The 26,223-nt window shown below is 42.5% G+C and overlaps 1 protein-coding gene across 16 annotated transcripts in view; it reads right to left on the reverse strand.

The window, feature by feature from the left end:
- Positions 1–1,390: 1,390 nt before the first annotated feature.
- The window catches only part of Sgip1 (SH3GL interacting endocytic adaptor 1), a 201,425-nt gene continuing 176,592 nt past the window's right edge, over positions 1,391–26,223 (reverse strand). For 15 of the 16 annotated variants that reach the window (XM_032901565.1, XM_032901527.1, XM_032901559.1 and 12 more), the window contains 7 exons: positions 22,887–22,998; positions 16,311–16,466; positions 13,804–13,936; positions 12,074–12,276; positions 10,800–10,864; positions 10,141–10,305; positions 6,754–8,702 (listed from right to left, as the gene is read on the reverse strand). In XM_032901565.1, coding sequence (XP_032757456.1) covers positions 8,680–8,702; positions 10,141–10,305; positions 10,800–10,864; positions 12,074–12,276; positions 13,804–13,936; positions 16,311–16,466; positions 22,887–22,998 — 857 coding nt within the window. In that variant the 3' untranslated portion in view covers positions 6,754–8,679. Of the gene's footprint in view, positions 8,703–10,140; positions 10,306–10,799; positions 10,865–12,073; positions 12,277–13,803; positions 13,937–16,310; positions 16,467–22,886; positions 22,999–26,223 lie in introns of all 16 variants that reach the window. The other variant, XM_032901511.1, reaches the window with a different exon arrangement.

Below are 26,223 nucleotides of genomic sequence, written 5' to 3' on the forward strand. Positions count from 1 at the left end.
GCCTTCTTCCTGGACCCTCTGTCCCCAAGCGCCTGAACATACCTGCTCTTCTCTGGGTGGCAGGTCTGACCACCCTGGCGCTGGGATCGTCCTCAGCAGAGCTGCAGAAGACCGGCTGCTGCGTCCAGCATCGCTTGGTGGAGCAGTCCCCTAGGGCACCTAGGCCGTCTCCAGGGTGACCTCGTCAAACACTGCCCGGGCCGCCCCTCCCCTGCTCGGTGGACCTCTCCGCCGCCTAGGCATCCCACCATCACTGACTTCTGGAGCCTTCCCAGCCCGTCTGCCTGGTAGGGTTGCCACGGTCTGACTGTGAAGATGCGTCCTCAGAACCCTCTTATGTTTCTCCCTCTTCCCCCTCTCCCGCGGACCGGACGTCAGGGGCGCCAGTGGGAAACATGCAAATTTCCCAGGACAACAGAGACTTGAAGACATAGAAGCTGCCCATCCTCCCTCTGCTGCTGACAGATGCTATGCAGCCGTTCAGTTGCTACGAAACGACTCTCTTTACAGAAGTAGCGCACCGAAAACTACGGTGTTAAATGATGCTCACCGGAGCACAGGATTTTAAACTCTGCTGTTAGAGAAGCAGGCTGCGCTCCTTCGAGTCCTCTATGGACTCCAGACTACTGAAGCTTTAGAAGCCTTGCGGTGAAAGCGTTTGGGATTGAGAGTCCATCTTCTATCCTCCCTGCTGTAGTGGACACCCACTGAAGAGACAGGACGCTGCCCACAGCATACAGCCTACAGCAGGGTCCTCGACAAATGTTCTCTTGGTCCGCAGGGGCCAGGATGGTAATTAGCATCCGGATTCCAGCGAAGTGTTCAAAGAGCACTCAAGCCCACCCAGATCCCTGTTTACACAAACATAAAAGCAGGAAAGATTGCCCATTGACTACTACCAACCAAGTAGATATCTATTCCGTGACCAAGGGCTGCATTTAAACTTAAACCCCGATGTTGTAGAAATCCTGTTATTCATTTTTAATTTTTTAATGATTTATTTATTTTGCATACATTGGTTTTCTGCCTGCATGAATGTTTCTGTGAGGGTGTCAGATCCCCTGGAATTGGAATTGCAAACAGTTGTGAACTGCCATGTGGGTGCTGAGAATTGGACCTGGGTCCTTTGGAAAAGCAGCTAGCCATCTTAGTTGCTAAGCCATCTCTCTAGACCTCCTTCCTTATTCACTTGTTTTTATGAGGACATTGAGAACTATGGTGTAACGTGCTCCGGTCTCTAGTCAAAGCATGGAATTGAACTCCTCCTACTTGAAAGCTCTTGCCTTTGCCAGATCTTGGCTCTACCGCCCTTTCCCTGATTATGGAATTACATGTTCGATAAACGCAGGTGAAATTTTAAGATGCAGGAAATAAAAGGTTCGCAGCCCAGTTTATTTTCATATTTTTTCATTTATTTTCCAGGAGGAAAAAAAAGTCACATTTCAATAACAACTTACATTAAACTCCATTTTCAAATGGGAACCCGATTTGCATCAATGTGTCACGAAGAGTAATTGCATATTCAAGATTCTGTGAGATGGGTGACTGGGAGGATTATGAAGGCAGGAACATTTATAAAAATCACCAGTTACAAAAAGTGACATCCACGCTGCTGCTAACTCATAAGGCGAGTGACGTGAAGATGTTCTCATGATTACTATCTTCAGTCGGTCCAGCCACATCCTGTCCTGCCTGCCCAGGAGAGAGCTCACAGCTTGTCAGAGGGAGCAGGCCTCTGCAGCTTTGGTGGGCTGAGCTCACAGGAAGCCGTAAGCCTTACTGCGGACGAGGCTGTAAGTCACATTGTTGAAATGAGCAGGAAGGAACAAAGACCAGGCATTGGCTTTTTGACTAAATTTAAAATATACTCGAGTATTTGAGCGCACAGTTTCTTCTGTGAATATTTGATGCCCAAGATGTTTTGTGCGATGGTATACGCAGTACAGGATTATAAAGAGAGTCAGTGCACTTTTGCTACATGGATCACGGATAATTTGAAATAAAGGCCACTACCAGGTCAAAGTACACACTGATAAACATCGTCACTGACTGGATGGATTGCATAACTCTAAGTTAGAAACACAGCAAAATTTCTCTGTGATGCCTTTCGTAGTTTCTTATTGTTAACAGTAAAACCCCAATGGCTTCCACTGCCACTTGGTGGGAAATGATGATTCAAACCAGTCACTTCATTCAGAAAGGGTTTGCCCTATACAAGGGAAAAATTAATGAGAAGACTTTTCACTTGAAATATAACAGTGTTCAAACAGCCTAAAACCTAGCCCTGAAAATTCCTGCTTTGCTGGTAAGTAGGGCTAGAGTGTACCCCGACAGCTGGTTTCCAGAATAATTATTCAACAGCAATTATCCAGTTCCCTCTGACTGAGATAAGGGGTGGAGTGGGGTGTGGTGGGTGGGAGAAGGATGAGGAGAATAGAAGGGGTAGGAAGACAGAGGGAGAGGCACCAATCTCTTCCATGCGTATTCAATTTAAAAAGCAGTAATTAAACACCAACCCTTGGAATCAATGCAGCTTTAAGAAATGTCATCCCAGCAACTGCTAAGAAAAATACCAGCTACTGGATCTTCTGAGATAGTCATTTGGTTCGTTATTTTAAATAGCTTAAGGTGATGATGAGTAAATGATATTCCACATTCGGTTTTGCCAGAAAAGATGTCAATAAGGTAGAGAGGTTGACTGAGTCGGGTGGAGTTAAGATATGCACGCTGTGCTTAGTCTAGGAAGCAGGGAATTTATGGGTAGCTTGTCTGTCAGGTAATGAATGATTCACAGACTGAGTGGGTTAAAGGTTGAACTATGTTCGGAAAACGTAATGTCATTTCTGTCTCTACAAACAGTTTTTAAATAAAGGAACACTTTTTATTTGATTTTATGTAAAAAAATGATTTTTTAAAAAAAGTAAATAACAAAACAAAGCCCAATCCTCAGGGTTAATCCTCTGATTCTGTGCTGAGAAAGCAGTGCACTGCATTTGGCCTTAACTAAAATGTTTTCATAGAATTCCAAAAGTTATGTGAAAATAATCAGCATCACTCTAACATGATCTTGTTTCTCAAAGTTGTTCAGACAAATATCACTGCAGATTCTTCTCTAGTGCTAATTAATCCAAGGATTTGGAAGCTTTCCAATAAATAGGGGCTTGGAATATTGATCATAGGTTCAGATCTTTAAAAACTGAAACAATTTTCATGCTGGGTTAAGAGATTTTTTTTTAGAAAATAAAATTTAAACTCATAAAAGGTACTAGTGAGCGTGGATAACAATTTACTTTCAATTGGCAAAATTCCCTTAAAGCTACAATTATCTTAGCCAGACCCTCTTTCTTATATAATTTGGTTTATACATCCTTCAACGGAGAAGAAAGAAAATTTCCTAAAGGTTCTCAAAGGATACTCTTATACTTAAAACTATCATTTTACCAGTTCAGTACCACTCTAAGTTTCACGAAGACTGTGAACGTAATTGCCCATATCTAAATGGAGACAGCTGTGACATAGGACCATGTATTTCTGAACACCATGGGGGTTTGCTTGTGCAAATAAATCAAACATGATTTGGAAAATACTGATGAATGTAGTTCAAATACACCGTACTTCTCTTTCTGTAAAACAGCATGAAGGATCATTTTAATCTGCACTGGCTTTGTACTGAAATCTCTTTTTCTTATGAGACTAGCATTTAGCACAGGTTAAATGGACTCCAGGGAGAAAGGGAGGAAACCAGAAGTTCAGTCTGGAGAAAAAATTATTATACCCATGACACACGTGCACAATCTCCACCTCCACCCCCAATACCCATTTAGGATAGAAAGCAGAAACTAAACATGAAACCAGTCAAAAAGGCCATCCTCAGTCATGGCAACCAATCCTAAAAGTTGACAGTCTTTCAAGAAGGGACTTTATTTCAACTGGATACTAACAATGTGACTCTGGCTTACTGCAGACAGCATAGCCCCAGAGCAGTGATGGGTGAGAGAGGCCATTGCTTTTGGTTTGTTTATTTGTGATATTTGGAGATATAAAGAGCACAGTCTGCTCCCATTCTTCCTCCTCATTCTATGGATTAACACAGAAGCATGAGAGAAGCCATATTTAATTCCTAAGTGAGAGAATGGTGCTCTACATTGTAGGCCAAACGAACGAACGAAACCAACATCACACAAACAAAAAGCTGAGGAGGGAAAGCCCAACACAGCTCGGAGATAAATTCAGATAGTAAGCATGGTAGAGAGGTTTATTTATAAGAGTCTCCTTGATCAGTGTCACTTGACTTGATTTAGTTATTTATACCAACAATTTGACTCTTGCTTGAGGTGAACTTCACGAGGGGCACCATGGGAGCATCACATTTCCATATATTAAGTTTCTAAGCTATATTCTGAGCCCTCGCTGATGTCACTAAAAACCCTCAATTTCAGATTTTAGAAGTTGCCCAACAGAAAAAGTCACGTGACTAAATAAATACATTTGACTGGGATTTTGCAAATGCATTCTCTTTGGGGGAGGAGGAATCTCTAACACATTCTCTCTCTCTCTCTCTCTCTCTAATCTCTCCTTCATTCTAGTGGGTATTTGCATATTTTACTATCGTTCAACTTTTACTGACGACCTGTAATTGGTTTGAGGAAAGGCAAAACAAAGTAAAAATTGGTAAAAATTCTTTCCGGAGTGAGGGCTAATCTATGTTTATAAAGCCAAGAGTGTACAAAATAAAGTCAATTTCCAGGTTTACTGTCCAAGAATGCCCCTTGCAAGCAAGGAGCTACTATTAATTAGACTGAATTGGGAGAAAAAAATTAGAAAAATGGCATTTACCTTAGAAATTAAATGTTTAAGTCAACCATAGAGTGAGCCGTGAAAAGGGCCCTAGAGAACTATTAGGATCACGATGCTCAGCTTTTGGGCACTTACCAAGGTACAGATCCCCACGTTCTATCCCTAGAGATTGATAAAGACTTGCTGGTACTCGTTGCAGTGTGTTTAGGGTCTTAACATATAGCGGGACCTCAATTTAAATCATGACTCTAGTATGATTGCTTGGAAACAAAGAGTCTTACATTCCATTCTTTGAAGAGACATCTATGCTTTTAAAATAATATCTAATCAGGTTCATCTTTAACACTTTCACTGCAAACTTTTCAAAGTGCCATTTATCTTGACATTCCATTTGATTAGTTTACCCAAATGAACCAAATGAAACAGCAAGGGTACTCAGTCTATTGTCAGGATAATTGGGGTCATTACTAGCTTGTGCTGTCACTTTGGGGAAATGAATCAACCCTAAGCCTCAATACCGTCATCGGGAAAACAGGCTGAGAAGCCTTTTTGCCACTTTGGAGTTTAAGGTTGAATGAAGTGATACCAGCGGTGACTGACAGCCCAGGTGCACTCACTGTATGGCTATTTTTATTGTGTAGCAGCTAATCACTATCACTACACACGTTCTTATAGTCTCCAAAGGTAGTTATCCCGGTTAAAGAGAACTGCAGTTCTTCAGAGCTGGAAGATACTTTGGAATCATTTACCAATTGTGATACTGTTTCAGTGTCTGGAGAAATCCCTTTCTGCCTGGCAACATTCTGCTTTACAGGATTCTAGGCACACTCTTATTAGAGAAAAATAGAAGTCCCATTAAGAGAAAGCTTGAAACCTACATATGGCTCCACTCTCACCGTAAAGGTGAGAAGAAGACAGGGACGCATCCGAGTTTGCACATCAGGCATCGGTGGCAGAGCAAAGGTAGATTTGCTTCCTTCAAAAGAAGAATTAAAGGTGCAAACGTGTGTAACTATGGCTCTGATAGTTTGCAGGCTGAGACTGAGGAGAAGTATGTAAACTGTAAAAAAGCCCAAGCAACTGCTCTTTGACTTTCCAGTCACCATTTGCACACGAACAGTCTTTCTTTAGAGGTAAGCTGTGTCCGGATTAGCAGCCAGGGAGTTGCATTCTAGCTGTAGATGTATCTCCTAGAGTTTTAAATTAACAATTGCAAGTTCCAATTGTGATAAAATTGAGACTAATTTAAACAAGAATTTATTTTTGAAAATTTCGTAAAAATATGGGATTTATTTGAAGAGGAAAACATACTTTCCATATCACCAAAATAAAACATTTACACTTTCTATCAGCTTTAAAAGTCAGAGTATTTAGGAAATAGCTCTCTGACTAACTAGAACTTAGTCTTAATTTAGCTTACTGTCTGGCAAACCATCTGGCTATGAGCTAACCCATTCTGTTTGGACAAAAGGGAACCTGACCCCATAGACATTGATAACTGAGACCTGGCCTGCCTAGTCTTGGACCACGTCTCAGAACTTGAATTTTTATCCCACAGTACTGCACACAGAGCTTTTTACCAGGAGATGAAAGAGTACAAGCTTAAAAACCAAACAACCCTGACATCACCTCTGATGTGAGCATCTGTTGTTATTTGACCTACTTTCCAAACCCTTTCCCCACTGAAGCTCTGAATATTCAATTCTTAGTTTTAATATCACCAACTGCCATTTCATTTCACAAGAGTCAATTAAGGGATTACAAGATTTCTTCATAGTTTCCGATTTGGTTCCTGGAAACATTTGAACAATGTTAGAGCCTACTCAAATCTCTATCCTTACTTACATTTTTTTTACAATATCAACAAAATTACATTTTGGAAAGAAACACTGTGTATCTAAGGACCAATTCATTCTAAAACCTCATAAAATAAGATAGAAAGAGAAAGACATGAGAAACAGTAATATTTACATATTTTTAATATGCTCTGTGTTAATATTCAATATTTTTCCATGAATTGACTACTTAAAAACATCGTATAATCCCGTTCTAGATAAGCTTCATTTTTTTCTGCTTCTTACTCTCCATTGGCTTAAGTTTTTTTCATTTCCACATGTTCCATTAGAGTTAAATTTTACATTTTATTTCTCTAGTTTGGTTTCAAGGCCAAGCTTTTTGTGAACAAATTAGTTTGTTCAGAAAGCCTTCAAAGGCCGGCTGCTCTGGGGAATTAGGCAGGAGCCTGTTTTAAATAGATGAATCGCTCGCAGGTAAAAAAGGATCATGTTGGACATCCTTTTGGTGGCAAGCACTGATCGAAGAGAACACAGACACACTACAGAGCTCACTAGAAACAACTGCCAGCCACAACCTCACAGTTGAAGTAAGACTCAAAAATTTGAATTTGACTCTAAACTTGAAAGGAGCTGACAGCTCCTGGTTAAATTTGAGTGGATACGGAAACGAGATTCAGCAGCAAACGCTACACACCCCACCTCAGGTGGAGTTGTTGAATAGGAGGGCCTCGAACAGGAACTGTTTTCTGTTTAAAATAACTTGTGGTTTGCTGGAAGACTTGTTCTCCATGCCTCACACAACACTGCTCTGATCCCCACCCAGTGGGAGAGACACCCTCATCCTGCATCTGTGGCATCTACTGACGTTCAAGGCCACTGTGCTGATTCTGCTTTCAATTCCCCAAGAGTCACAGTTGTCTATGATGAATCTTAAAATCATCCAAAAAGTACTCATAGGATGACAAGGTGAACAGAATTCCACTTATAAAGCATATTTCTTCTTTCCCCCAAGATGTAAATGCTAAGTTTAAAATTCTCCTTTTGGATGGAACAGGGAACTATTTTTCCCCCCTCCATGCTTCTCTGTGTTTTGATCTCATGAGTAAAGAAGAAACAAGGTACCCACCCCTGGATGCTGGACGACAGAGGCCCCTCTGCTCCCAGCAATTGTGCAAAAGTTTTTACCAGTTCAGCGACAGGAAGCCTTGTAACTTTAAAAGTCAGGTTGGCTTTAATCTGATGACTTAGCAGACTCCACATTTGCTAGACTGCAGAGAAGGGACTTGGGGTCAGGTAAGATTTCAACATCCTTTGCACTCTTGGATATAATTTAATATACTCAAACTTTAAATATGAATTGCTTTTCCCTTTTTACACAAGTTATAAAAATAAGAGGCCCTGTTTACACAGTTTGCATTTTTATGAAATTTGCAGTTTGAAAAAAAAGCTCTTTAAAAAGTGGTAATTAATGTTTCTCTTTGAATATGCTGTAACTTTAGAATTTTTTTTTTCTGAAATAGGTTCTGAATTTAACCCACTAAACTGAAGCTAGAAGTTTTCTTTAGCACTAGAGGGAGACATAGTAAAGAGTGAAGGAAAGTAAGTTGGGTGTTTTGTTTCTGGTTCCAGTTAAGGTTCTTGATGCATGGCACCCCCTTTACGATAACTATCAATATTATATTTAAATTTTATATATTGACAAAATGCACTGTATCTCTGTAAGCATTGTGCCATTCAACAGTACTACTAATAAATTTACATACCACAATTTAAATTACATCCGTTTCAGGAATGGAAAATGCTAAAACCCAAGTGTCTAACTGCCTTATTGGAATGAAGGTACAGTTTACAAATACAATAATTACATTTTTTAAAACCATTAACAAATATTACACCTATAAGTAAATACTGTAGAACTGATCATCATAGTACTGGGTGCAGGAAGTCACTGCTGAAAGCCAGGACCTTCCAGCTGACAGACCCCAAGTACGGACATCGGTTTGTTTTCATCAAACCAGATTAAAACATGTCTCTCAAACAACAGTTCCCGGGGCACGGATCTTCCAAATCTTTGCATGACTTTTTATTAGTTATCTGCCAAGTATTTTCCTGCAAAACAAAATCAAAGATCAATATGCCATCTACAAGCTCAATGGCTGATCTATTGTTCCTGTTCTACCCCTCAGAACCAAACCCTGAATGCTCGGGGTGCTATGCGCCTACAAAGTGGTGAGATTTTCAGGTTTCTTAGTTCTCCACATCATAGTCACCATTTCTACTTCTGCAGACAGTTTGCTGAGCATTCTGAATCCTGCCCAGGTGGGTCAGGGATTTGTCTCTGAATATGAGAAGCCATTCATATTTATTTTGGACTTAGTTCATTTGAGAGTGAAAGAGATATAATCAATAATTAATTACATCAGAGCAGTAGTCATAGAAACCAGGACCCAGGGGAGGAAGAAAGAGGGGAGAACATGCTTGCTTTGCATGTGTAAGGCTCAAGGTTTATCCGTGCAAGCCATTGACAAGAGCAGTCACTTTATTACTGGGGAGGTCCTGCCCTCCATAAAAGCTCTATTGTTTGTGCCATACCTAGTTCCTGGGCAAACAGTTCATATCTTCTGTAGATATCTATCTGTCTGTCTGTCTGTCTATCTATCTATCTATCTATCTATCTATCTATCTATCTATCTATCTATCATCCATCCATCCGACTGCCCGTCCGTCTGTCTGTCTGTCTAGAGAAAATGTCTACCTCGGCGTGTACATAACAACTTGTGGGAGTTGGATTTCTTCTCCATTATCTTGACTCTCAAGGAGTCAAACTCAGGCAGGTTATCAGGCTTGGTGACAAGCACCTTTATTCATTAATTCATTTCACCAGCTCAAAATTACACATATTCTTTCTTAAAAAATTATTATAGTACATGTTTACATGATGTGTGTGTGTGAGAATGTATGATGCAGCACATGTGTGGAGGTTAGAGGACAACTGTTTCAGGTTCTCTCCTTACACATTGGGACCTAACCTATGTTGCCAGGCTCACATGGCACATGCCTGTAACTTGCTGTGCCATCTCCCAGACGCATTAAACACATTGCTTTTAAAGATTAAAAAAAAATCTTCCCAGGCCTTAGCTTAGCCTGAGAAAGTTAGGTTGGTGGAAAAAAAACCTTCCTAGGAATCTAAAGCTCCCATGCCTTAGGCATGACACACATTTTTATGCTTTCTGCCCTGTTTCAAAAATATATTTTCATGTCAAGGTCTAGTCTGTCAATCTTGTTTGGTTATACGGTGGCAGGACATATCCCACTGACTTCAATATGCAGATCAACCAGATGGGCACAATGACTCAGTCCAACATAAGAAACAGACCTGGCACAAGCAACCAGAGCCTTCACACTGGCATGGCCAGTTCACCCGTACGCGATTCAGTTGTCAGTTTGCTTTCTAATGGGCTGTGGGGATAGAAGCTGTGAGGAGGCTGAATATTAGGAGAGAAGTCACAGCCAGGTCCTGTTCGAGGAGGGTTAGCTATCCACTTACCTGCAGCAAACCTCTTCTTAATGAGTGAAAACCGGTAGCCTGCTCCAACGAGCTCAATGTCACAGCCAGAAAGAGTGCTTCCTTCACTCGTGAACTGAACAACCAATGGGGAAGGTTTGCTGGGGCCTTCGGATAATTGAAATCTCGCCAGTAAAGAACCTACACCTTTAAAAGAAGAGCATTATTGCCAGACAGCAGTCGGCAGCATTCTGCACTTAACTTTGAAACTGCGCTTAGGTGAGCTGGGCAAAACTGGGCGGCCTAGGAAGCAGCGTGGTCTTCCTTTGCAAAATGATGGTGAGTAAAGAATCCTTAAGTACTGTGAGCAACTGGTGGGAGTACATCAGCAGAATGGTACTTTGAAATTTGCAGCATGCTGCAAGGATAGCTAAATCCTTTCCAGCCTGTGGTTAACATCAGAGGGAAAAAGAAAAGACATGTATGTGGGACATGACACAGGACAGACACGTGTCATGGTCTTTGGGAGTTGAGGGCTTGGCGGGAAAGGAGAGAGGAAGGTGCCACTTGCTTTGATAGATGTTAATAAGTAAAGAAAGTATAAGGAAACATTCTGCTTCCTTCTAGGGCTACCCGGTTTTAGGTTCACAGTTGACCAATACCTGTGAGTTACATAAGATTTAAGCCTGTGATTACATTACCTCCATTTTCTGACTTCTGAGAGATGTCAGGAATCTTCCATAGTATTCTCTGCTGTTCAGCATTCCTAAAAATAAAAGAAAGGGCTTTTTCATACACAAAGAATTTGTTCAACAGGTGCCACATTTCCAGAGAGTGCTAAATTAAAATGGGCTCAAAACATTTAGCTCTGCCTAACTATATTTGTAACCCTACATGCATAAACATTCTTCTTTTTCCTTATTCTAAGGAGCCAGAGCAATGCCAGAAAAATAGAGGGTAATACAGTCCTTAGAATTTACCCAGAAAATAGATGAGAAGCGTTTGGTAATTGTGAGGTTCAGGTAACTTTCACTGACAGTTCTGGCTAGTGCTGGCTCACATTTGCCTTGTTTTATTTTCTAAAACATTTATTTATGAATGTGTATGAATGCTCTGTTTGCATGTATACCTGTATGACAAAGGGGGCATAAGATCCCATTACAGATGGTTGTGACCCGTTATGTGGTTGCTGGGAATTGAACTCAGAACCTCTGAAGGGCAGTCAGTGCTCTTAACCTCTGAGCCATCTCTCCAGCCCCTGTGTTAGTTTTAAAGAGCGATTCTTCATTGGTGTTGGTACTTGTGAAAAAACTGAAGCCCTCTTCATCCCCCATTCCAGATTCTAGCACTCAGCATTTTCTAGTCCCATCTGATTCCCACCAGCTGCTAGCCTTTCTACGGTTTGGCGGTTCAGTGGAGCACTGTATTCCCCAGACTCCCCTGCGGTTAAGGTCCTAGCTGCAAGGGATGCTGAAGCTTGGGAGGTTGAGGAGGTGAACCTGTCTGCTATTTCCCTAGCCAGCAGCTGGAATGGAAAGATTCTTCAAACACAAGGTCTAGCCTGGGCTCCTGGGTGTGGGTGTTGAGAAGGAGTTAGGCCAGTAGTGTTTTCTGATCCTGGGAATCAAACTGTTAGGAACCAAACCAACTTGATTTTCCTAGCAGCCAACTCCTCTCCTTCCCTAGGCCCTGTGCAGGGCATTCTGCAGTACACGGGGAACACTCACTTTCAGTTGAGATCCAGAGGAATGCCTCTGTTCAGTGCTTGCACAGAAAGCTAGACATCAGATTCCCCTGACTAAAGCCTTTTTCTGCTCTACTGATCTGTGGTAGTTTTATGTTTCTACCCAAGTCCTCTCACTGGCTTCTGAGATCTCCTCACATAGTAAAGCCTGGTGCTAGAAAGTGTACAGTCCCTTCAGTGGGGCTTATTTTGGAGAACAGAGCAGGGGGAGGGGAACGTGAAGCTTTTTACCAGACTGCTGGAGGAAGCACAGCCTGAAGCTTGGTCACTCCTCCATCTATGGGGACCAGGAACTGCACGTTGTTAAGGGCCACGGCGGTGGTCATGGCATCCGTGTTGTACTTATAGTCTATGCGCAGGTCAGTGCTCCCAGGTTCACACCGCCAGTTCACCGCCAAGTTCAGAGGTGTGGACTGAATGCCCTGGGCAGACACCTTGCCAAAGGACAGGAGAGAGAACGTGTAAGTCTCAACTGTTAATCTAGCACCAGAGACTGCGGTTGGCTCACACTGGACTGGGCTTACAAATCCAAATGTCGCACTAATGTTCCTGGTATTCAGAACGGGATCCCAGGGAAAAGGTGGAGTGCAGGCGACAGGGGGGATACAGGTGGGAGTGTTGGGTCCTTGAGGTAACTGTGACGATTAGATGTACAATGCCAGCTGTGGAAATCCCTACAACAGTTAGAGTCCACAAATGCATTTTCTGTACTTAGGAAGGTGGGCCAGCATGTTGGTTAGAAGCTGCAGCCATAAGACTGGATGGTCTTGGGTGTGAATTCTGGTCTGCCGCTCAGCAACCTGGCTGATCTTGGACACGTCACTAAATTGGCTCAGTCTCAATTATTTTCTCATCTGCCAAATGGGAATTATAAAAACAACATAGCTCGTAGGCTGTCAGGAAGACCCAAGGAGGAACAGCACCATGTCTAGCATACAGCAAGGAAGCGAGTCCTTCACACTTGTTAACTGTCAACATGCACGTCATGTTTGCCCTTCATGACAAACCAGGGAGGCAGAAGATGCTGGGCATGGTCACCATTCCTTTGAGATCTGTTTCCTTGAGCTACCTTGAGATCAGAGGACCTGAACCCAGGTCCTCTGTCTGGAAAGACTACAGTCTATGCAGTCTAGTTAGAGCCGACAGTGAGTGAGTCAGAACGAGAGAAGGCCAGGTTTGAATAATGAAAGATTGCCTTAGGACAGTGACATCAGTTCGAATTCCTGGTGTGAAGTATAGAATTCACCTCTCCCTCCTCCCTCAGCACCCAATAGCCCTTTGGCGAGGGGTTCCTCCATCTTTTTATTATTTCTTAGCATACGTTTCATTAGAACTAATACATGATTGGAACTATTATCCTAGGAAAAAATATAGGTTAGATATCCTTAATCATTTAAAATTACAAATATTAGAATGCTTGTGCTCTAACCATGATTATGCTGAGCTAACTTATCAATATCTGTAACATTTTAAAAATAGATTTATTTATTATGTGTGTGTGTGCGTGCATGTACACATGTGTTAGTTTATGTGCACCACATGCATGTAGGCATCAGCAGAGACCAGAAGATGGCCTTGGGTCCTCAGGAACTGGAGTTATGGGCCACTAGGGAGTTGGAACAGAAGCCCTGTCCTTTGCAAGAGCAATAAGTGCTTTCCTTAGCTAAGCTTAACCTCTGAACTATTTTTCAGGTGATAACCTATAATCATAAGTGTGTACTTTCAAATTAATTTTTGGGTCATGTTTCTATAATAGGCAAAACAAAACACCTCACTTTGTACTTCTGGCTATGATTAATATTCTCCTCACTAGTCCCTGCATAGTTCTTTAAGGCTTCAGGTTTTAGAACCACAGCATTTGAATAATAGTAAAAGAAACGACACTTTATGCAATATTAGGTATTTTAGAATGTAAGTTTGTCATGTGAAACACTCTAACCCTGACCATACAAGAGGCTTACCTGATATTTAAGCATGTCCACATTATAGTATGTAGCCTGGGGTTTTTGTTCCGAGACTTTCTTTAGGTGAGTCATCAGATTTGGCATGTTTACCCAGAATTCCTTGGTATTGGCATCATTTTGCGTATTATCACTGTAAGACGGGAAGAAAATCAACCATTGAGCAGCATCTCATCGGCGCCTTTGCCTTCCCGAGAAGCATCTCAGCAGAGCATCTCCAGTTTCTGCATCCGATGCTGACAGTCTGCACAGGACAGCATCTCCAGTGTGGTTCTGGCATGGTGTCCCATAAGCCACCTGGTTCTCACAGGGATCCTGTGAGGCCCTGTCTATTGACTCAGCAGACTGACAACCAGCTATTTCCTCATCCATACTTAACAGCTCTGCCTACATTATCTTACATTTTTAAAAGAAAATTTATTTATTTATATGAATACACTGTCACTTTCATCAGACACACCAGAAGAAGGCATCAGATCCCAATACAGATGGTTGCTGGGATTTGAACTCAGGGCCTCTTGGAAGAGCAGTCAGTGCTCTTAACCACTGATCCATCTCTCCAGCCCATCTTACTTCTACCTAAACTTATCAGTCAGTGCAATCAAGGGGGAGCAAATTTATTTTCCTTTGGACTGGCTTAGCTAGAGATTTTCAGAAACTAACCAGTTAAAAGATTCAGTGGTGCACACTTGGAATCCTGGTATTGAGTAGACTGAGGCAAGAGGATCTCAAGTTTGAGGCCAGCCTGGTGTACTCAGTAAGTCCTTACCTTAAATGAAAAAAGTGAAGATTTGTCCTAACCAAGAAGGATATAGCTAACATCACTAAGATCATCCTCTGCCAGCATGCATGATTTCATCCAAGTTCATCTAAACTGGTTGTTCTGAACCTACCAAATGCTGTGACCCTTTAATACAGTTTCTCATGTTGTTGTGATCCCCAATCATAAAATTATTTTTATGGTTACTTCATAACTGTAACTTGGCTACTGTTAGGAATCATAATGTAAATATCTGTGTTTTCTGATGGTCTTAGGGGACCCCTGTGAAAAGGGTTGTTTGACACCCAAAGGGTGGAGAACCCACAGGTTGTGAACTAGTCTAATTTACAAAAGCTTGCTTCACAGACAAGATGGTCCTGGAGTTTAATGGTGGTAATCACAGTAGTAGGAAAGCAGAGTGCAGTCTAGGGCCTCTAAAAAGCTTAGTACCCCTGGCAGCTGGGGCTCAGCACCCTGTTCAACCACCATTTGCCTGGTCTGTCCTGCAGCTGCTTCTTCACCCAGGATGAAGGACAGCAGCCGGGTCGCATGCCCTCTGGATTGGATCATGGGGACAGGATGGTGAACGAACAAACCAGCGGACAGGCGACTTTTAATGGAAAGAATGGGGATTATCCAGGAGAACGGCAGGGGGTCATAATTACTTTGGGATAGTCATTGGGGCTAGTGAGGGCAGGAGATGATCAGGGGAGGCGGAGGAGCTGAGAGGAAGTGGGACCATAGGAAGGTAGTATTAGAAGATGGACGAATAAGCACCCCGAGCCCTGATGTGAGACCTGACTCCATTTGTCTTTGATACGTAGGGACTAATGAGGAGAACGGGTACGTGGATTTGGATAGATGCTCAGAGGCAATGGGGACAAGCCGAGGTTCTGGGCGATGGGCCACATGAAGCCACTTGTCAGCTATGAGCAAACAGCAAAAAGCAATGAGCTCATAAAGTTCACTGGCTGTGAAAATGAACTGGGTCAGATCGGAGTCAAGGAAGGAAGCCAGTGTGATCGCTATAGCTCAGGAACGTGATGTTGGCACTAGTTCAAGGAATGAGGCTGCAAAGGCAGAGTGTGGGCACTTTGGAGAGAGACTTTACTAGAGTAGCCGCACTTAATGATGGGCAGGAAGCTGTCAAGAGTGACCATTGTCACACCCGCCACAAACCAGCACACGTGCAGAAGCCCATAATGAAGGCAGCGATTCAGGTTTGAAAGGAAAAAGTGTGCATTTACAGGAACAAGTCCACACGGCCTTCCCTGGTGTGACGCATGCCAACAGATGACCACCGTAGTAAAGTTGTGTGTTTCACAGGAAAGGTTTTCAAACTTGCGTGGAAGAAGATCCCACAGTTCCGATATTATTTTCAACTAAAAAGGTGTTTGTATAAGAAGTTTTCCAGTTACTGGGTCTCTCACCTACTACCCTTATCAACTGTTAGTTAGTAAAGAGGCGTGTGTATAGATTGTCAGCAATACAAAGCTTTTAAAGATGCCTCTTTACCCTGTTTGAAGTCGGCCACTAAAACACGAATGCATATACAGCTATACATTCGCACAGCATCACACAGAAAACTTGACAGCTAGCACGTACCAGGGTGTCTAGGTGTCACTCTATCTGCATGTCTGTACTGTAGAGAAGCAACCACAGTGTTCACACCAGGGAGCACACCGTATCTAGTCACAGGGTGCCAAGACAATCGTCTCTTTAAGACTGTACACAGAATCATATTTACCAGCAGAGAAGTTGGGGGTTCGGCAGGACGTGCTCTAACCGGCTGGAATTTATCACCCGAAAAGTCAGAGCGGCTGGGGATGGGTTGTTGGCAAAGTGTCTGGTGATACCGGCAGGGAAGGACAACACCATTTCTCCTGTGATCTTAACAATGCACCTGAAACACCAAACACATGGGAGGGAGGAACAGAAACAGGGTCAGGATGCTGGGATGCAAGGTGTGGTGCAAACGGACATGGTTTGATTGACAGCCTAAAACACCCCCAGAGTTAAAGACAAAGTTACAATTACGCTTTGCCAAGTCGTTTCCAGCCTGCCTGAGAACTCGAGTGCTGGTTTTTTGTTTTTTGTTTTTTAAAAAGGAGCCTTAGTTGTTAGAAAACATATAGTTTTGTTTCTAAAAGTGGTGGCTACTTCAAGAACTGGACGTTTGAACTTATCCTTAGGGGATTTGACAATCTGTTTTGAGGAGTAACATATACCCCGCTGCTAAAACGTCATAAGCAAAGAGGAAAACATGGCCTTAAATCGTATTTAGCGTGTGTAGGGGCAGGTACACACACCTGTGGCAGTCAGAGGACAACTTGGGGGAGTGGGTTTTCTCCTTCCACCACGAGGGTTCTAGGGATGGGCTCAGATCGTCAACCTCATGGGCAAGAGCTTTTGTCAGTTAAGCCATCAGTCGCCCAAAAGAGGCTGGTTATTTTTGTTAAATGTTAGGGTTGTGGAGGACCAGCCCGAAATTGTCAGTCAGCCTCACAATGGAATCTTTCGGTGTTGTGATTTTTGTGTATGTGCAGATGTTACATTACATGTTATCACGGCTCACTGGGAAATACTTTAGCTCATTAGGTAGAGTCCTTTAGGCATGCCGGGGTAAAGACCTACTCTATTAGTTCTTCATTCCTTAGCTTGCCTAGTTTGTCACAGTTAAAGTTAGTCACAGAAATTAAAGCACAGGTAGATGAAATTATGGAAGGAACCATTTTTAAAGGGTTCATGGAGGTATAAGGATGATACGACTTACTGTGTAGAATTTCATGCGTTTCTATGTTATAAAATCAACACACAACCAAACCCCAGGTTTTCATTGTCCCCAATACTTCTTCCTGCCTGTCTGTAATCCCTCTGTCCGGCTTTACACTCCCCAACCCCAGGAACTTTCTATGTGTTTTTACCACTCAGTATTGCTCTGCACTTCTAGAATGTCATCTAACAGACATGGGCTTGGGGGTGGGATCAGACTTGTTCCCTAGAGGACTTCACTTCATAGCTGTCCACGCAGTTCTGTGCATCAGTAATTAATTTTTTCTCTTGGTGAGTGGATATATCATATTTTTAAAAAGGATAAATCCACTCACCCATTGAAGATTATTAGAGTTCATTCCAGCTTTCATCTGTCACACAGGTGTGGTCAAAGTATATGGAGGTCTTTGTGTGGGCGTGGCTCTAGTTTTTCTTGCTATGTATGAGGGATCGGGGGGCTTGTGTTGGGTGTAACTTTACCTTTTAATGTAACAGCCCAACTGCCTTTGTTTCTTTCTTTGCCCTGCCTCCTCTCTCTGTGTCTTCTTTCTTTCCCTCCTTCCTTCCCTCTCTCTTTCCCTTCTTTTCTCCCCAAGTGTTTTTCTAAAATGGAAAATGAAGCTGTGTGTGAATCTCGGCATTCCCACATACTAACCAGCATTGTGTATCTTCCTTTCAACTACTTGGTGAGTAGTGAGGTCTCATTTTAACTTAACTTTAAAGAAAGGCTACGAATCTTGAGATTATTTTAAAGATTTAACTATCAGTTACTATTAAATGCATGTGTGAGTGTGTGTGAGCGTGAACCCTCAAGCTGTGAAGCATCTATGGAGGTCAGAGGTCAACTTGCAGGAGTTGGCTCTGCCCTTTCACCACACAGTTTTCTGGGGGATGTTCAGGTTTAGCAAAGGTTTCTTTCCTGCTGTGCCATCTTGCTGGTCCTCTCAGATCCTTTTCATGTGCTAATGTGTCCTTAGCTCATTAAAGATGGTCTTCCCAGATTGCCTGCCAAGTCTTCAAGGCAGTTTTTTTTCTCTTACTGAATTCTAAGTTATTTTCTTTCAGATACTCCAGGAGGGTGTCCTTCATCAGGTGTTAGCTTTGAAGGCTTTACTCAGGTCTGGGGATCTGGTTTCCTTTTACCTGAAAACACTTGGAAGAGCAAGGAGGTTTTAACTTACAAGTCCTTCTTAAGAATGGAAATAATTCAGGAATTCTTTTATGTTTTATCTCAGAAGTCTTTGCTAAACCCAAGATCAAAAGAGTATCCCCTGTACTTTCCTCTAATTTCTATCATTTACTTTGCCATTTATCTTTATAAAACATTTAGTAAATATTTTTATGTGTGAGACATAGCTCGGCTAGTTTCTGTTCTTCCTTTATTTCCTTCTTTTTTCCTTCTTTCCCCTTCTCCCTGCACACCCACTCTTCCATTTGTTGGGGAAAGTCTATCCTTTCTCTCCCAAAGTACCCTGGAAATTGTGTTTAGAGTTGTTATCTAGCTAGGATCCTGTTTCTGGGTCCACTGTCCTGTCCCATGGAGACAGTTTTCATTGTCTTTACTACAGCTTGATGATAGTCTTGAAATGACATTGTATTTGTCTCCAACTTTGTTCTTTAAAAAAATATATTTTTAACATTTATTTTATTTTCTTATGTGTATGAGTGTTTTGCCTGCATGTATTGAAAGATAGTTTTAAATTAGCTCAAAACTCAGCAACAGGATCTGACTCAGGAAGACAGATTGTTAAAAATGCAGGAGAACTGGTTCAGAGTCACTGACCCTCCTGCTTATCCCCAGACTGAGTAAAAGAGTAATGGGTTTTGTTCTGCCCCTGTGATGTTTGTTCAAGCCCCCATTGTGCCCTCCAGCCATGTGTCCTGCAGAGAGTATTCCAGGAAACCAGCCACCAAGCCTAACCAGATGTGTTTCAGATGCAGATGCCTCATCAACTCTGACAAACATTTACCCTAAAGGACAATCAAGATCTGTTCCCAGGAGAATGCTTGACCTTTCCCCTCATTTAAACCCTAGAGTCTTAAGAACAATCCTGTGACTTTGAGAGTTTCCCCTTGTGACATTTTTGGTATTTCCTTTTGACAAGCCCTCATCTCCTGGAGCTTGTGACGTCTTCCTTTAAAAAGCCCTTCTCCCAGCCACTCGGGGTCGACGCCTCTGTCTCCTGCGTGGGATACGTGTCGGCCCGGAGATCTCCGTAATAGATCTCTGAAATAAACCTCGCCTTTGCGTATTACATCCAAAATGGTCTCTCTGTGTCTGGGGTCCGCAATTTCCTGAGACTTGAGTAAGGGTCTCCCTTCGGGGATCTTTCAGTATCACTATGCATGTGTGTGTGTGTGTGTGTGTGTGTGTGTGTGTAGTGTGTGTGTCTGGTGCCCTCTGAGGGCAGAAGAGGTCACTGGGTCCACTAGAACTGGAGTGATGAGTGGTTTTGAGTTACGGTGTGGGTAATCTGAACGTAAGTTGAGTCCTCTATAAGAGCAACAAATGCTCTTAACTGCTGAGATCTCGCCAGCCCCTGGCTTTGTTCTTTTCCAAAGTTCTTTCAGGAATGGGTCCTTTGTATTTCCAACCTGAATAGAATCATAGCACCAACTTCAGCATAAAATCAATTTACAAACTCAATTCCAACACATCCTCTACTACCTACTTTGGGAGAATTAGAATTAAAAACCACTGTTTTTCTTTGCCTACGTCAGATAAAGCTTTGTCGTAAAGGGTGCTGAGGAGACAATGTATGGATCTTGCTTTGCCTTACTATTCTCCACTCACTAAATGAATATTTAAGATTTTTGTAATCATAGATTACTAAATTCCATTGCGCGATGCACTTTTATCCCTTTAGGAAAAGATTTTTTACCTTAATGACTGTCCCTATCAGCGTTTGATGTGAGCATCAATGAGCTATGTGAATCTGAATTATGAAAATTTAAAATAATGCAGAACGGAAGAAGAAATGAATTTTGAATGAAGCCTGAAGCCATGAGGCACCTATAGAAAATGAAGGAATTCCCAAGCCAAGTGGCATGTGACTTAAAAATCTACTCTTCCTTCCACTCCTGCCACAGGAAGCAATTGATTCTCTAGCTGGGCTACTGCATCTACAATCAGTTCTAGTGAGGAGCTGTAAGAGTCTCAAGTATGGGGAGAGCATGAGAACCATATGTCTCCCTGCAACTGCACTGCACAGTTGACGCCGAGCACACGGCTTCCTCCTGAGCGTGTTCTGTGTGTGCGTACCTGAGCTGCTCAATTAATCAACCCACTTGGGCGCATCCACTCTGAAAAATCTTTCGCCTGTTACAACACTCAGTTCAAAAGATCCTTTCTGAAACCTTCCTTACCATCCTCATCTTTCAGCCTCTCACTTCACACTTTTCTAGGTCGGACATAAGGACAGGTTTTCTTTTTTTAATTGTGTACTAAAATATTGAGGTCTTCTTGTCTTCCACTGAACCATATTTACACTCCTTCTTCACCAGACTCTAGATTATTTCACATGTAAGTCTTATTTTCCATCCTAGGCGTCTTCACCTATCGCCTCCTGCCTGGTACAGTGGTGAAACTTAGATGCATCTGCAGAACTTAGATGAGGGAGTCAGCTTGAGTCATTTAACAACTACAACTTGAGCACCCCCAGCCTTGTTTTGATGCTGAAGATACAGCAATGGAGAAAGGGGTCAAAATCCATCTGTTGGAGCTTCCATTCCAGTGGACAGGGAGAGACAGACAGGGATAACTGGGAAAAAAAATGTATGTGAGGTGTTAGGGGTGTGGAAGGGACAGGGGAAGGGAGGGAGGGATGGAAGAGGTGTTAGGGAGGGTGAAGGGGGAGGGGGACTGCTGTTTATTGGCTGGATGAGAAATTTTGTTGAAGACCAAAATGAGGGGTCAAACTGCTCATGTACATGGGAGAAAACTTCAGTGAAGCAGAGAGAGACTGAGTGGGAAACAGAATGAGGCATAGAGTATTAACAGCTATGGCTAATGTGGCCTCAGTGGAGAGAAGAGGGAGGTATATAGACAAGCAAGGAGAGAATAATTCAGATTAGATCAGGGAGGGGCAACTGGGTGTGACTGGTGGCTCTTCATCAACAGAGCACAGAGCACCCAGGACCTCAGAGATCCCTGGGAAATGTTTTCCCTGGGAACAGATGAGAGTTTGGAGCATGGAAGTGGTGTGCTATATGGAGATGGATTTCAGAGGGGTCACAGTGGAAGCTGAGAACACTGGTTACCTCTCTAAATACATCAGTGAGTGAATGACTGGAAGCCAGTGAGAAGGTAAGAGGAGAGGACCTGCTGTGCGGTTCCCTAGGATTTTCACTAGAGTACACGTTCTCTCCACATTTTATTAATTCTTTAAAAATAAATATGCTTCTGTTTTCTTAGTTTTTATCAGCCTCAGTGTTCAGTTCAAGGCAACAATTAGTCATTGGTGAGGGGTTCTTCCAACTCTCATAATAGGCAGTTGGACAAACTCCTCTTTCTAACAGAGTCTACATGGACTAACATGTATGTAGTAAGTGTTTATCAGCTTAAGCTGACAGTGTTTATGTGACCTATGCCAGCCCCTCTCCTTTCTCCCCCATTCCCTCTCTTTCTCTCATGTCCCACCTCTCTGGATCAACCCCAGTCTTGAAGGGTTTGTATTTTTGTATTATTATAGATCTAGAATAAGACCTAGTTATTGTTGAAAAAGCCATGGCACCAAGGAAGAATACAAGGTCTTGTGACTGGGTAAGATGCCCTGGGTCTGGATTACTAATTATATTGTCTTTCTAGAGTTATATTGTCATGATGGTTTGAAACGACGTTTCAGAAGCGGAAAGCAGATCCATGCTTTGCAATGGGAATTCCCGCTTACATGTGTTGCTCCGATTGTAGTGCTCACTGCTTAATAAAATTAGTAACGCCACTTGTGAGCATGTCTATTGCTTCACACTCCTCTTCTCCTAGACTGTAAGTTTTTCTTCTTTTAAAGTCCCGTTCTTGTGAGTAAAGAAAGGACTAAGAGCCATTCATCGATTGCTTAGGTTTCCTTTTGTTTATTGATGGGATTCAGGCCTAGAATTAAACTAATGATACACTTGACTTGACAGTAGTCTGGTGCAAGGGTTTGGTGTACCAGGTCGATTAATGATTCTTGTCAACAGTTTGGAGTCAGGATTCCCTTTGGTACAGAGTGTTAAGAGCCATATATCTCTCTGTGAAAAAACACACACATAACAGTGGTTCATGTCTTTAACACCAGAACATGGGAAGTAGAGGTAGACAAATCTCTTATGAGATCAAAGGCAGTCTGATCTACGTAGCCATCTCTAGACCAGCCAGCTACATAGTGAGACTTTCTTTGAAAAAAGGATATGCAATATAATTTCATGGAATCTTTTGATTTATGGATCTGATCCATGGAACTCTTTTTCAGAAGGTAGGGTCAGCAAGTAGACAGTGCCCTCCACTCCACCCTACCCCCACATTAGACACAGCAGGGCTTCTAGAAGACAATAGACCTCATCCCAGGCTTACTTGCTTGGATCTGCTCCTTTGAAGTAGGCATTGACAGTTTCTGTGAACGCTGCTGCAACCGGGAGGGTGTCCTGGGCCCCCATAGTTAGAGGACTGGGCCCCCTGGAGGAACCTGTGTGAGATGAAAGACTTCCACTTATTTACAGCTTATGTAAAAGGCACAAATACACGGAACTAAAGTCCCCTAAAGGATTGGGGGTGGGGTGACTCTCACTAAGAAAGTGATTACACAGTAGCTGTGTGTTCAACTCAGAGCACAAGTATTTAAGAGGAAATATTTGGCTGGTTTATAGACAAACATACTTGATTCAGTTACTTCACCACAGAAGAAAATCTAAGCAAATAACACAGTCACAGGGGCTTACACAAGCTCTGCATGAAGCAAGAGGAGGTATTTGCATGACAGTCTGTGCAGCAGGTGGTTAAAAGAGAGAGGTGTTAGCTCCCTGTTTCCCACTAGAGCATTCCACCAATCAAGTGCTCAGATTGAAAACCCACACTCCTGCCTTTGGGAGAGATGGTCGAGTGGTGTTACAGAGCTCAGGGCCAGGCTTCTGCATCATTTCTCTTTTGAAAAGCTCAGTCGCTCTCAGATTCAGCAGCTCAAGCTTCTCGCCTGAAGCATATGCCACCAGAATGTACACATGGACTTGCACAGGCAAAAGACAGCACTCATGCTATGGACCAATCTTTGTGTTCGTTGAACACCTGCTGTGTGCCGGGTGAGCCAATGCTTGCCTCCCATGAGGGGCTTCACTGCCCCTTCCCCTTAGCCAGGGGGATAGGCAGGGAGAGTCACAACTTACAGAAGAGCGCTGTCCAAGAGAATACAGTTAACCAAGCAGTAAAACAAGAATCCCAATCTAGATTTGCTTTCCTGTATTTCTGGTATTTTTACCGTCATGGATTTTTGCCGTCTACTCTCCCCGCTTTTTTCTATTTCATTCAGTATTAGTATCGTGTACTTGGTAGTAGTCACCAATCATCAATTTAGGGGATATTTGTTAGTATCTTGTATCAGGCCCTCGGGTAGATGCTGAGGATGCTCAAGATGAGTTCAGCGCGGTCTTTGTTCCCAGGAGCGACAGTTCAGTGTGTCCTTACGGCCACCCTCATACAACAGCATCGTCCCCACCAGCATTATCATCCCCACCAGCACAGGCCTCCACCACCACCATCTTTCACATTTACTATGTGTGCCTTATGTAACCATTTAGCAGACCGTCCGTATATTACAGGCATGGCCCCCAGCCTCCAGCACTGCCAGGAGACAGTGGAAACAAGGATATGGGGTCACATGGAAAGAATTTAAGTCCTTGACTGTATGCTCTTGAAAAAGATAAGACTCTACCTCTTTCCTGAATAACTCTTTGCTCTCTGGCCACTACGAGGCAAAATGCCTCCTCCATTGCACATTTCTGACATGATACGTTGTGTCACCACAGGCCTAGAGCACAGGGACAAGGAACTGCCACCCCAAATAAGCCTTTATTTCTTTTATGTTGATCTTTTATTTTTATTTGATGTGCATTGGTATTTGCCTGCAGGAATGTCTGTAAGGTGTCAGAGTCCTTGGAACGGGTGTTACTGACAGTTGTGGATGCCACTGTGTGCTGGGAATCGAACCCGAGTCCTCTGGAAGTTCTTAGCTGCTGAGTCACCGCTCCAGCTCCTAAACTGAATATTTTAAACATTTTGTCCCAATAACAGAAAACCAATTAACACAGGACCAAGGCTTAAAGAGTTCCTACAACTTGCTCAGTTTTGTCTGACATACAAAAATTTTAAGGTTGGTATTAAAGTGCCTCTGAATTCAAAATTTAGGTTTTGAGGACTATCTTATTTTGTTTTCTTAGTGGGAAAGTATAGGGCCATATGGGTCAAGATATCAATTTCAATCAATTAGAGTGTGCGTGTCTTGGACCATGGAATTGCAGATTTCCTGAAAAAGAATGAAGGTCATAACAACATTTCCTTAGGAGCACATGCAATCACCCATTGTTAGATCTGAGCAAGGTGATGTTTACACTCACTTACAAATAATAAAATAAGAATGCAAGAAATGATTTTATAGCGTTGCTCGATTCATTTGCTTCCTTGGATATTTGTAGAGTGATTAATAGGTCCCTAGGTGATGCTAACAAGTAGGTCAGAGTGGAGAGGGGTCTAGGCTGTTACCATTATAGCAAGGTCATGGTTTCCATGTCATTGGTGAGGTAGTAATATAAAAACTACCACCAAATACAGTCATTCAACAAATAATAAACTGTGTGGGAAAACAAAATAAAACAAAGCTGAAGGGAAGGTTAGGAATTCAGTGATGAAGAGTTTTATACAAATATTTTGAAAAATTTAAAAGTGAAAACAGACACTAAAATAATTCTCCTTTGAGAATCTATATGAAAATCGCCACATATGTCACAGAGTAAAGTACACATAAATTTAACATTTGTACAATCTGGAGTAGGAGTATCAGTTTCTGAGGTCTTTGGTATTCCTGGAACTGAGATTAGAAGAGTCCCCTAGAAATCGAGAGACCCATGGGGTATTGGAGATGTGTGTGTTCTACGTTTAGATCATGTTCAGTATAACGTAGAGCACTCATTGCCCTGTGTGTGCATGTAGAGACCAGAGGCTGACATCGCATGTCTTCTTCAGTCCCTTTTGCCCCATTTTCAGAGACAGGAATTTCTCACTAAAGCTGGAGCTCACTGTTCTCCACTAACCTCTCTGGGCAGCAAGTCCCTGAGATGCACCTCCCTCACATCACTATTGGAGCTACAGAGGCATACAGAGCCATGCCTGGCTTTCCCTTGATACTGAGGATTGATCTCAGGTCCACAAATATATGTAGTCAAGCACTTTACAACCTGAACTCTCTCTCCAGCCTGAGGACTTGTCTTAAAAAGAAAATAAAATTGACAAGAAGTGCAGATGTTAACAGATAAAAAGAATATTATGGGCATTTTATTATACTTTTGTGACTAAAGCGGTGTGATTTAGGTAGATGATGGTCTTTTAAAGTGAATGGACAATTTTATATGAGTCACGGTATGCATGAGCATGAATCAATGGTGTTTACTGAGGAAGGACTTGCCAGTGAGTGGTCTGGAGTTCTGTTCACAGACTGGCCTTTTACTACCAAAATTATTAGGTGTGGTGAGGGTGATGATGGCGGTACCATTGTGAAGACTAGAACAGACATTCAGCCATGACACTGGGTAGAGGCTGGGAGAACAGGATTTGGCATCCAGCCTGGGACTCCTTCTTTTCCTGATACTTGTCTAAACTATTGGTTTTTTGGCAGGAATGATACAATCATAACCATTTGTAGGCC

The sequence above is a fragment of the Rattus rattus genome, chromosome 1 (assembly GCF_011064425.1).
Source record: "Rattus rattus isolate New Zealand chromosome 1, Rrattus_CSIRO_v1, whole genome shotgun sequence".
Classification (NCBI taxonomy): domain Eukaryota; kingdom Metazoa; phylum Chordata; class Mammalia; order Rodentia; family Muridae; genus Rattus; species Rattus rattus.